General features: G+C 32.0%; 1 protein-coding gene across 2 annotated transcripts; it reads right to left on the minus strand.

The window, feature by feature from the left end:
• Positions 1–251: 251 nt before the first annotated feature.
• Positions 252–3361, minus strand: LOC141676617 (uncharacterized). 2 transcript variants are annotated; one of them, XM_074482302.1, is made up of 6 exons: positions 3071–3361; positions 2489–2709; positions 2223–2308; positions 1416–1573; positions 625–717; positions 252–432 (listed from the first exon to the last, which is right to left on the minus strand). In XM_074482302.1, exons 4-6 carry the CDS (start codon positions 1553–1555, stop codon positions 402–404), a joined length of 264 nt encoding a protein of 87 aa, XP_074338403.1. In that variant the 5' UTR covers positions 1556–1573; positions 2223–2308; positions 2489–2709; positions 3071–3361; the 3' UTR covers positions 252–401. The 2 variants fall into 2 exon arrangements, 1 of the variants encoding a protein (XP_074338403.1); XR_012557095.1 differs by lacking the exon at positions 625–717 and having other exon boundaries at positions 2489–2699; positions 3071–3357.
• Between the last annotated feature and the right edge of the window lie 10541 nt (positions 3362–13902).

Below are 13902 nucleotides of genomic sequence, written 5' to 3' on the forward strand. Positions count from 1 at the left end.
GGATCGAAAAAGTCAAAACACGAAAAATATCCGGAATTATCAGATTAGGTTAGGAAAGTGTTTTCCGAAGAATTTCGGGTTGTGGAAACGTAAAAACGGTTGAAGTTGGACGATTCTCAGTAATTATTCAAAAAATAATTATTAAATCTTTAAATCATTATAAAATCATATAATAATCCAAAAATTACGAGAAAAATATCACAATTATCTATATTTTATTCTGGACATATTAAAATTAACATACTCATATCTTATTACATATAAACATCTAAATATTATTATTAATCATCAGATAATTCACCAAAATTCACATAATAATCATTTATTGATAAAAATAATTACACATTATATCCCGGATATTACAAAGTAGGCCTGCTGTACTAGGTTTAGCATCAGGCTTTCTAAGTAATTGCTGATGAAATGACCAAAGGCCTGCACAAACACCAAACACAGAGATACAATTAACATACAAATTCTACTCCATGAAGCATACTTTCCCTTTAAAAATTAAAATATAAATGGGGTTTCTAATTGATGACTGATAGAGAGATACAATTAACTTAAAAAACAAATAAATAAAAAGAGAAAAAAGAAAGACATGGGGGGTAATAAATTGAAAAGTACCCAGCAAGAACATCAATGTTGGAAACAATAACTTTGAGGAAGGTGCCAAAACCAGATCCACCAGATCCCATCTTCTCAAACCAAGCAGCAAAACTATGTATATATATGTGTGTGTTTCAATATAACTGACATAACATATATTATACAAACACGAGACTTCACTAACATGTCACATCCTAATCCATTTTCTCAATAGTGCATATCACTTGCATGTTCTGATCTACTTTCTTTCAAGTATGGTAAAATTGTAAGTGCTGCAACTTTCGGGAACCACAGAAACATATAAGACAATTTTTTAAACTTCAACTTCTTGTTTGATCATATCCGGATAAATGGAATACCATCTCTAAAAGGATAATAAGCATTTATGATCAAAGAACCCAACTATAGAACCTAGTCATTTGAAGAAATAAGGTGATTATTAGATTTTATACTTTTTGTGCACATTATACAATTTCTAAACCGGCTTCACAATATTGATAATTTTTCTTACCTATCAAAAGAAGAAAAACAAAGTAAAAAGGAATAAACATCAACCTAGCGCTATTGCTAAGATGACTAAAGTGAAATAATTATAGAAATTAGAGTCCTATCAACATAATATGCATAATTGCTAATATTTATTTACTAAAAAATAACACCGGGCCAAAAAGAAGCATTCTTTCTATGCCACATAACCTTTTTGGCAACTGCCTTCTAAAGCACACTCTAACTATGCTTATCATTAACCAAAATCAGTCAAAATTATAATATTAAAAAACATTAACTGGAACCCAAAAGATTAGACTTACATCGGCTTATATTCATGCTGATGCATGAACACAACCAAATAAGATGAATCATTGTTATCTTTTGGCAACCGATATGCCACAAGTTGATCAAAATCTCTAAGCAAGTCTATTGAGTCGGCTGGCTTGTCCAAAAAATGCATGATCTGATTGCCATATACCTGCCAATAATAGAATCATTTGATAAAGACATGTACTAGATCCAAAGTGATCAATACACTACACACGTAAATTTTTTGATAGATTAATATACATGCCCTGTATTCTAGACTTGTAGTATCCTTCATTCTGCTAGAATTGACTTGTCATGCTTTACCAGACACTAACAAATACCATACACTATTTTGTCTATTGATCTATAATTTTCCTTTGATCCATTGCAACTGTAAACAAATCTTTTGTGTCCAATGCATTTAATACTCTATCTCTAGTACAAGCCTACAACATCTATTCTTTTTTGGCCAAACTTGCATCTATTTTCCTTGTAGCCTTTTATAAATATACATGATGGAATTGACATTGCAATAATACAGGCTTGTTGTAAAAACATAATAAGGTGAATCTCTAATCTTAAAAATATAGCATTTTTCATGGGGTCTAAAATTTTCACAAGATTTATGGTTAACTACCTATATATACAACTTTAGTGCAGAGAACACACATGTAATGCTTTTCGAGAACCCATCCAGAAGTCTAGTGGGAACATAGAGTGTTGTGAAAACAACAATTCCGTTTTCTATTATTTAGTTGATGGTATGTATAAAAATAGAAAATAAAAGTAGTACATAACACAAAAATTGATAATAATACCTTTTGCCTTTTTGAGCTTTTCAATACTGAGTCTTCACTGTGTTCCCGACGACGTGAGGACCCGTGCCTGGATTGTCCTCATCAGCCTGTAGACATGTACACCAAGTCACCAATGTTCACCCAATCATATACATAAATCATTAATTTTGACCAATCAAAGGTTATTATGTCTCAAAACTAGATTTTTAGCTATATATACAATTTTCCACGATGGGGGTGAAAGCATTAACATCACAGACTTCAATAATATCAAGAAAAAAGCTTACATTAACTGATGAATCTCGTGTGTTCCCATCTTCTACATCTTCCTCGATAGATGTATTATTTATTTCACTTGTATTTTGAGATACAATAGGCATGATTTGCCATAGCAAATTAGAGAAGAAAGTCCCATCATCACCTACCCCTGATGATGATGCTTGAGAATTAGAAGCATGAGCTGCTTCCCCATTTCCACTAACAGGTGTTGTGCCCATTCTGCTGAAAACTAATGTCATGAATTTGCTCATTATCCAACATGTAAGCCCAACAACAAAGAAGAAATTTAAAAAAACTAACAACAAAGAGTAATATTATGGATTCATCTACCAAATCGATTGATTTCACCATTTTATCCACTAAATATTATGAACTAAAATAGATAAAACATACCTAAAGTGATAATATTAAATTTCATCAAAGAAAATTAAATTTGTTTATTGAAAATAAAGAATAAATAAAAGTAATCGAAAAAAAGACCTTCATATGACTCATTCATTTTCCCTATTTTCTCTAGCCTCTTATCAATTAAGCATGGAAGCACAATTAGACACATGTAGTTTAAATATTAGACGTAATAGAGGTTATACCTCAAAATTGAACCTAAACGCAACATAAAATCGGAAGAGATGCTTGAACTAACTCTTTTCTCGAACCCTAACTGAACCTAAATTGAAACCAAATCTTATTCTCGAACCCTAATTAAACCTGAAACAATTAATCCAATCTGAATATTTTGCTCGAATGTGTTGAACCCTAATTACAATAATAGCTTGAATGTGTTTTGACACAGAGAGAGACGAGAAAGACAAAGAGATAAGTGAGATAAGTGAGAGGAGGGAAGTATTTCCCCAATTTTGTTGTGGCTCTGTCCAAAATTTCATTTGCCGCCCATCACAGATTTAACCGCCCAGCCCAGTCCATTCCATACACTTTTAATTTGTTTTATTTATAAATATCAGATTTATTTTAAATTTTTACACAATGTAATAATTATAATTACAATAAATTTATAAATTTATCAGTTTGTAAAAATTCATAGTTAGTACTACATGGGAGTTTCAAAGATATGAAATGATTTTATTTATAATAAAACCCGTTTTAGTAATTTTATTAAATTTTTATAAACTTATTTTAAAATATATTCATTTAGTTTAAAATTTTAAAAAATATATTTAAAAAGTTTGAATAATTCATTTATCTGGCGGATTTTTACTTTCTAGAAAACTCTATTAATTACTTTATTCATATCACTTACTTTTAAAAATAAATTTAACTTTCAGTTAAATCTATTTTGAGTTTTCACTTTCCAAGAAACTCTACAAACTATTTTATTCAAATATACTATTTTTAAAGATTAATTTAATTTTATATTCAAATTAAAAAAATATTCAACCACTTATAGCAACACGGTCTATGTGTTACAATAGAGAAGATATTTATGTCAACACCAAAGATTTATTGAGCTATTGCAACATGTTATTATGCCTATCGTAACACCAAAATCTGGGTGTTGTGATATGGCCATAATTTCAACCCTATTGCAACGTTTTCTAAGGCAACACCAGGAAAAAACGTGCAAATAGGTCTTCTATGGCATAGTGCGCATACTAGGAAATGAAGGAGGTGCAGACATGGGGGCAGTCATAGCAAGTTTGCAATTAACAGATAAATGATTAACACTACCACACTTCACACAGATTTTTCTAGGTGCATATTTATCAGGTGTGTAGTTGTTATGTTTGTTAATTCCTACCTTCTGATTCCTATTGTTTTTCCTTTTTGATTCTATTTGAACCTCAATTTTCTCCAATCTGTCATTCAATTGCTTGATTGACGGATACCCTACATTAACTCTTTTGTCCTTTTTCCCTTGACTTGTTTCTCCTGGAATAAAGTTCTTAGAAACTGATCCATATTTCTCATTTAATTTAGCTAGCTTGTCTTTTCTAACTGGCTTACTTTCATTCAACGAATGTGGTTCCTTGTCTTTCGATGGATAATTATTTTGATCAGTCGACGGATAACATTCATCATCCGTCGAATCAACATCCGTTGAAAGTCATTCAACCAAATTGGAATCAAGTTTCTCCTTGCTCTTTTTCCAGGCTGCATCACATAAGGATTCTATACCTTGAACTTTAGTAATTTGATCATGGACATCTCTAGATGATTTTCATGGCTTAATTACCTCTTGTTCTCGTTCAAGTTGCTTTCTTAAAATCTCCCATTTCTTTAAGGATTCAGTTAGTTCATCTTTGGCAATCTTGCACTCTATCTTTAATTTTTCAAACTCAACAAATTGAGTCTCTAACACACTGTTTCTTTCACTTAAAAACAAATTGTTCTCTTTAATTTTAATGTTTTCTTTAGTGAGAGATTTGAGTGTAACACGCAGATGATATAACTTAGTAGACATGTCATTTATAGCATCATTACACTCAGCTTTAGATAAATGTGCTAGATTAGTGGTGATTACTTGATTATTGGATGAACTGACTTCTGTTTCATCTGATTTAGCCTTCTTTTTTCCAGAATCAGACTTTCTGCATTCACTAGAAAAATGTCCCGCCAAGCCACACTTGAAACACTTGAATTTAGACTTGTCAACCATGTTTCTGTTTGACTTGGATGCTCCAAAATTCTTCTTGAATTTGAGCTTGGCAAACCTCCTGGATAGAAAAGCCATATGCTCATCTATGTCATCCGTGTCATCTTGACTAAGATGTTCTTCATGTTCAGCTACTAGCCCCTTTCCCTTGCCTTCACAAACTCTAGGGTTTGGTGCAGATTCAACAACTTCAACCTTCGTCTCCTTCTCTTTCTCTTGCTCAACAACCAATGCAATAGATCCTCCTTTCTTTCTTCCTTTCTCCAGCTTCTCATCTTGCTCTATTTCAAGCTCATAGGTTTTTAGAATCCAATACAGTCTGTCCAAGGTAAATTCTTTATAATCTTGTGAGACTGTCATATGCTTCCATTTCTTTGGTAGAGATCTAAGGAATTTGAAGTTTGAGTCATATGTTTGATGGACTCTTCCATGCAATTTTAGAGCATTTAGCAGTTTTTGAAATCTACTAAAAATATCAGTGACTGACTCACTTTATTCACTATGAAAATGCTCATATTGCTGAATCAAGAGTTGCATTTCGTTTTCCCTTACCTGCTCAGTTCCATCACATATGACTTGAATTGTATCCCAGACATCCTTAGCAGTTTGCAGTTTATGATGTTGTCAAACATGTCACCATCAATACCATTAAACAAAATGTTCATGGACTTCTTATCCTTATGAACTTGTTCAATATCTGGATCAGACCATTCTGCTCTAGGCTTTGGGATGGATGCTTCATTTCCTGTAGCAGCTCTCACAGGGACATGTGGACCTTTCTCAATGCAGTCCACATATACTTCATATTGAGATAGGAGATGCAGGTGCATCTTCACCTTCCAATGGTGATAGTTGTCTTTATCCAGAAAAGGAAATTTTACTCCAACATCTTTTCAACTCTTCTTTGTTCTTCAAGAGCTTGCTCTTATACCAATTGTAATTCCCAAACAATCTAACAAAGAATTACAGAAGGGGGGTTGAATGTAATTCTGGCTTCTTTTTAATTTTAAGAACAGTTACTATAAATATATAATTGTGTTTGATTTAGCAATGGTGCGAAATGAAATTAGTAAAGAAATCAAATAACAAAGTAATCAAATACAAGTATTTAAAAACTTTCGTGGATTGAACTTTTCCACCAGAGATATATATTAAGTAGAGAACTTTGTGTTACAATGTTGTACACAGTTGCATACAAGTTGAACTACAAGAACAGAGAAATTCTTTACAGATTTTGATTATTATATTTCTCTTGTTATTGCTTACTTACTTGGATAGATGTGGTTCTACTTGCTACACTTGGTTTATATATTACCAAGTTACATGATGAAAAGACAAACAAATAAGACAAAATGTTTCTAGTCTAATCTCATGCTTCTTCATTTCTCAGTCCAACATCTTTGAATATCTTAAGTTTAGCATGGAAATGAATATGCTTTTTTGTTCTATAAAACCTGTAATTAGGCCGCCACATTCCATTTGCATACAATCAACGCATGTGACTGTCAAGTCACTATCAACTGCTCTTTTGAATTTGCTCATCCGTTGAAACTCATATTGATCATCCGTTGATATTCTGGGGGATCATCCGTTAAGACTCTTACTGATTATCCGTTGAGACTCTGGTTGATCATCCGTAGAGACTTAAGTTGATCAACCGTTGAAGCTTAGTGAAACATCCGTTGAGACTGTCTTCATGGCAGTTAACTCCATTTCATTTATACAAGATTACAAGGCATCTAGTATTTACAATTAACCAACCTATCTTGTGTATCAATCTAGTAGTTAACATGACTTAAACATTCTACATCATCTAGTTCACTATGACATTACAATATGCAGAAATGTGCTACTAATCTTATTGTAACATAAGCTACTCTTTCAACGGATGTTAAAGTGATCATCCGTTAAAAGCTACAAATACACTAAATAATATCTACTAAGTGTTTTGTTTAACTTATCATCAAGTTCAAAACATATTCTTAACAGATCTTTATCGGATGCTACCAATAATATATATATATAAAGAAGAATCAACAAAAGGTTAGGGAAGTTCTATCAAAACATCATTAGATGCCAGGGTCATCGCCTTCGAAACCCTCGACTAAACTCTTAAACTTGCTCCTCTATATGAGTTGCTTGAATCACACTTTCAAATAAAGTCTATCTATAGATTTTGACTCTACTCCAAACCTAAATCAGGGACTTAAACCTGTAGCTCTGATACCAACTTGTGACGGCCTCAACCCCGACCCCGATGTCAAGAGTTGACGTCACGAACAATAATAAACCATAAATATAATACAACCAAACTCACAATATTACATAATCACGACCCCCTTACCCAGATCTTTTCCAGGTTTAAGTATGAATTAGGCTACTCAATTATTATACCATTAATTATTTAAATAAATCTGATACAAATATCTTCTTAAAGAAAATCAACAGACCCAACATCTGGCCTGTCTCAAACTACCTCATATGATCCTGATAGAGGAGGAGCGGATACTCTGCCCTGGCTACGGTGAACGGGTCTTCTAGGCATCTAATATATATATATAGATATTCGCAAGGGTGAGCAATCAATTGCTCAGCACTACGAATATATAAATAACATAATATAAAACGTTATGCTAAATAGTTATAGGAAGAGAAATCATAAAATCGTTCATGTCTAAAATCATGAAAAATAGGAAAAACAGGATATCAATAAGACTAACATGCTCTTTAAAATGTAACATCAATCATGTGTTGTTTAAATACTAGAGTCCAATTTTAGCATGCTATTTTCATATCCAAATTATCTGTTCCATTACAGGAACCAAAACCAAAACAATTTGTTCCGTTACGGGAACCATAAAACCAAATCAGATACATTGGACGTTCACAGGTGAAGATAGCTGACCAGTCTATCAATCACCAGGCAGCTCCATCCGCTGTTCAGACAGCTCCATTCCGTTGTCCTAGAATTATGTGTTCCGGAACTCAAAGACTAGCTAGGTCTTTGACAACGCTGGACTAATCGGTTAAAAGAGTGTGCACCACTGACTTAGCCTCTTACGCCAACCAATGCTGGGCCGTTACTGAATAACGGGCCTCTTACGAAACTCCAGTATCTGATTCTTTTATATCCAGTTTTCAAATCCATTTATACCTATCTCTTTTAAAATAATCATTATCACAAAATTTAGCAACACATTTCTAAACATTTTCCAATATCAATCACAAGATAGAGATAGGTATTTCAGTAAGTTACCTTTCCCCTAAAATATGATTTAAAAAGAAACATTTATAATAATAGGGGATACGTAACTCAAAACATTTTGTTCCAGTATAAAATTTAAATCAACAGTTCATTTATATATAAAACTGAACCATAAAAGATATGGTCAGAGATACTTGCCTTGCTGAGCTTTAACTACGGAATCACTAGGTTATCCCTAGGCCGACTTCGGGGCTTGGGTCTTTCGACTGGAACCTACAGAATCGAAATACCCTAAATTAGACGATCGATTATTCTTAACATATCCTCATTATCAATTCTACCCTTACGATATAAAATCTTGACTCATATTTATACGTACTATCTCAATATACGAAACAAATAGGGCTCACATACTTGAAATGTGGTTTGGTAGTTATTTCCATAAAATACGTATAATCGACGTTACCGAAAATAAGGACACCATACTCTTTTTACAAAATATTTCACCTTGATAAGAAAGTTGTTTCCGTAAAATATTTATAAATATACAAATATATATTCGATTGGTATTCCCGATAATTACAGGATGCATTCCCATATTTTATGAAATAAATTCCTCAAAAATCGAGCAGCATTTCCTCTATTTATCGGACTATCATCGATAACATATCGACACAAATTTCACAACAACACAATCCAATAATTTTGAACTTAAATATTCAAGTACTATTTTTGTTTCAAAAATTATAAAATAATATTTATAAATCTAATATTTAAAAAAAATCAAAATAACGGCTTTCTAAAATGGATTATTCCTCGGGGTTTTAGCCCCTCAAATTCAATCACAACATTACCATCCAACTATAACCTAATAAAATCAATAAATTTAAAACACACAGTAATTCATATTTGCATGTATAAACACACCAGAAACGAAAAATACGGCCAAAAGTGACTTCTACAACAACTTCTAAAAATTATCAAATAAATATGTATACACTAACATGCTATAATATACCCAAATACAAAAGCGGAATCTCAAAATTCTTATGCAAAATAAATTCTGATCACCCTAAGAGATTATTTAATGTCCGAAAAATATCTCCTGAAAAATCTGAAATTAATAGCCATAGACATATACACGCTGAAATACCATGTGGAGTTATCAACACCGTCAAACTTCTTTTCTACGCCCCGAAAATAAATCAAAACGGAAATATGCCCCGAAAATTTTCTTCTCAGAATCTTGTAATATATATATATATATATATATATATATATATATGCGTAGATATCGATCATTTCTATACATAACAATTGAAATTTGGACGTACGGTTCGGAAGATATAAATTTTTGAAAATTAAAAGTAAATAAATATACGGAGAAAGAGAGACAGAGAAAAGAGAGCAGAGAGAAACAGGGGAGGAGGGAGGTGATAGATCGGGAGAGAGGTTGAGGGAGGACGAGAGACACATGGAGAGGCGGTGTTTGCATGCGTATTTTTGTGTTTTCATGTTTTTTTTGTTACACCAACAATAGGCCACGTTTCTGGTGAGGCAAGGAAAGCAGGACACATATAAAAAACTGAACACGTATCCCCTGCAGTCTAGTTTCTGTTCCGCATTTCGGTTTTTAACGAACCAAAGTGCGGGTGAATAAAACTTGACAAATTACCAATATAATTTTAAAATTCCCAGAATAATTAAAAACTAATAAAATAAGAATTTCATAATTTTTAAAACATTTTTTGGATTTCACATTGGACACGCAATTAAATACAATCAGAAAATCATGCGGGGCTAAATAATTGACGAAATATTATTTTCAAAATTTTATAAATTCCTATAAAAAATTATTGAAATTATAAATCCATAAAAATAATTTTAAAGATAATATCAGTATTTATGAAAATAAATTTTCAATAAAATTCCTTTTAAAAGTAGAAAATTTTAATAAGATTCAGCGAATAATAAGATAAATAATTCTCAAACAAAACTGAGCCACACATAATTGATATTAAACACAACAAATATATGGTAGAACCATAACTTATTATATTTATTTAATATTCATATTTTTATAATAAAAAAATATAGATCGTTATATCATCAATTATGTCAATCTGAAAAATATATTCTACTTTATGATAAATAATGAATGAAGCAGTTCGTTGTTCAATTATTCATGATTTTGAACGAATCTTTGTTATATGAACGAAATAATAAAATAATCAAGCGAAACCAAGTTTAACAAAATTGGATTAGAATTCTGGTTGAGTGAGCGACCTGATTAGGTCTCAATTAAATCATCCTTTGGAAATTTCATCATTATACATTACTACATATAACATGCATTGAATTCGTGAAAACAAATTGATTGGAAGTTGTCTAGTGAAGCAATAACCAGTCCATTTCAAGAATCATTAAGAATTAGGTAAACCAAATCATCTAGTTTCAATTAGTTCAAAATATAACAGCTAGTTAGGAAAGTTAACCCAGTCCATTTCAAGAATCATTAAGAATTAGGTAAACCAAATCATCTAGTTTCAATTAGTTCAAAATATAACAGCTAGTTAGGAAAGTTAACTAGCTTTTTATTAAAATGTTAAAATTCTAACTAGTTAGAATAACTAACTAGTCATCCATAAGAACATATATAACTAGCCAGTTTTAAACTGCTAGCATAAAATCCCAACCTAATAGCCAAGAAAGAAAATCAATATTTTGGCTATTCGGATATCAAATTAAAAGAAGAATAAATAAGTTTGGGATGCACAATTCAGAATATCAATATCAAATTGATATCTATTCAGCGATTTCCACATCCAATGTGCAAATAGCCTCTTGAAGAAAAGAAGTTACGAGGAATCTCTGAGTAATAAATCATCCATGTTTAAACAAACAGTTAGATCTTTACTAGCTTGACTGAGGAATCCATGTATGAGATAAGAAATTGAGTATCAAGTAATTGTCGAAGAATATTTGTCGAATAATCAATGGAGTATAAATTGAACGTTCTTTGAATAATTAAAAAAAATTCAAAGTACGGATCAAGAAGGCTAAAAGAAATGATGGTTCCCCTTCTGGTCATCGTGGAGCACGAACAAAGCGCTTCGATAAGCAATGATAACTTAATTCTCCGTATTCAAACCTTAAAGGTAATGTGCGGAGAAGGAAAAGGAATCAAATGAATATATCAATTATTTGTGATATCCCACTTTTTAAGTAGAAAGCAAGAAGGGTTACCCGATATAATCTTAATCAAGGTAACATGGCCCATAAATAAAATTTAGATGGGATAGTGCACCATCCAGTAGATACCAAAATAAGTCAATGGTCCTCGTAAATTCTAATATTACCGGTACTAGGATGATCCCATCTCCCTTAATAATATAGGATACTAACTAAATAATCCATCAAAATCATCTCAAATTTATTTACTGGATTAGGGTCCGCATATCCGCCATTCCCCTATAGTCATCCAACTTTGAGTCTTCCACGACCGAATCGATATGTCCATTGAAAATGGAGGTGTACTAGTCAATATATTCATCTTCGCTCGCCAGAGTCGTATTGAAAGAGCCTAATTCCAGATCTTTGTGTTTCTTGTTGTAACCATATGCGCTTCATTAAAGTCATGCCATCGATTTCCATTGTTCTTGATATTTAAGCCAAACCATCATGGCCTATCGTACGAAGCGTATTTGTGACATCGTCCAGCACGTTGGCCTTAAATAAATATACATATACATCTTCCTCAAGGCAACATACTCCTCAGTGACGTAGTAGACACTATCTCTAATTAAATCCTTAATCGTGGGGAATCCAATCTCATAGACAAGTCAACGCCTTGAACTAATTCAGGTACTAAATAGCCTTATTTTCGTAATGAAGTTTAAATGTCTTTGCTATCACATATTCTTCCTCTTTGCAAATATGAAGAACTATGGGTGACACGTTTCATTTTAATCAATTCAACTAGTGGTATTGGCAATACCGCCTCTACCTTCACTGCTCTAGAGTCTATGTTCCGCTTTCCGTATCAAAGTCCTTAATAACTCATATACGATCCCACCACTTTTCCCATCATTCTGATGGTCTCTTAGAGATTCTATCGGTCCAAATATATGACCTCAAGTCAACATTTCAATCTAACTTACTCATTGACACTACATCCGGTAGTCCAATAATGAACTTTATATAAGTTCATACATTACTCTCTTATTTAGATATAATAACTAACACTTTCTTCTCTAAGTACTATAACTTATCGCTCTGATACCATTTCTGTAACACCCCTAAATCCGGGGTTAGGGATCTGAGTCGTTACTCTACCGCCCAAACATATATTATCTGCATTAACTCAACAATCCAATAGTACAACACCAAATAACCCCAATCTCTTACACACATAAGTTAGAGCCTTGGAAAAGATTCTCAAAAGTAACATTAGTTATTACAAACCAAATGTTTTATCCTCACACTATTAATTACAACCTCTACCTGAAGTTATATTAACAACTAATCTTAATTATACAAGGGTACTAAATAAACAACTAGACTTGAATACCAGCTTCAACATTCCCGACTGAAACCTATACAACTCTCTTCTGCATTAGCCATTCTGAACTGGCTATCTCAGGGTTGAATCTTCCACTTCCATTCCTCGTAGTACGGAATAATTGACTATATTTTCCAGCTACTGAAAGGTTTAATAAATAAAGCAAGTGTGTGCACAATAATCCTCAACAAGTTCCCTACCGTATAATAAATATTTTCTCCACTTATAAGTTTGAAATTAAATAATCTTTATTGGTATAGCAACCAAAATCTCTAAGACATATCCTTGATTTCAAAATACCATAAGGTTCAAAGTACTAGACAAGGGTTAGTAACATTCCCCAATTTTTGAGGATAACATACAATCAAAATACCATATAAAAGGGAGCAATAAAGCCAAAAATAATATATATATATATATATATGGTTAGCAATATACATAGCATTTTTCATAATACCTCTGAAAACCTTAATTATGCAAATATAAACAAAGTTTCGATATATTCGAAAAGTTGAAGTTTCAAGTTACTTCAATATATATTCTTTTCAGAAATCTATGGAATACTCTGTTATGCATATTATAAACAGATTTTCAAAATATATAATGTATAATATAACGTTACAAGGTGATCTCATATATCTAACCTTGTCTAAACGTTTTTCTGAAAATCTTTGTAGTATAAAGTACAAATAAAATCTCAACATCTTTTATAAACCTCAAACCAGTTTATAATTCTCCAAAGTTCAAGTTACTCTAGGATAGACTTTTCGTTCAATCAATCCTTAATATATCATTTACCAGCACTTAGCTGTAATATAATTTAATAACAATAATTACTCATTCCGTCTTTCAACAATCAACATCAGTTTCAAATGTTCCATTACCAAACAATCTTAACAATCCAATATGTTGTTAGATATAAGACAATTATTTATTCTATCGATTATCATCATTTCATTGAAAATTAAATTTATAACATTTTAAATGTTTCTTTACCGAGGGACTGGGACTTTCAAGCAACTGAACATGATTAAACGATGATCGG

Source organism: Apium graveolens, chromosome 8 (assembly GCF_009905375.1).
Source record: "Apium graveolens cultivar Ventura chromosome 8, ASM990537v1, whole genome shotgun sequence".
NCBI lineage: Eukaryota > Viridiplantae > Streptophyta > Magnoliopsida > Apiales > Apiaceae > Apium > Apium graveolens.

What these genes read in the sequence shown, in the direction of transcription:
- LOC141676617 (XM_074482302.1), bottom strand. Translation starts at nt 1,555, where the DNA reads ATGCATTTTTTGGACAAGCCAGCCGACTCAATAGACTTGCTTAGAGAT. An exon ending in CAGCATGAATATAAGCCGAT is followed by an intron (nt 718 to 1,415) that starts GTAAGTCTAATC and finishes ATATATACATAG; the next exon opens with TTTTGCTGCTTGGTTTGAGA. An exon ending in AACATTGATGTTCTTGCTGG is followed by an intron (nt 433 to 624) that starts GTACTTTTCAAT and finishes GTGTTTGTGCAG; the next exon opens with GCCTTTGGTCATTTCATCAG.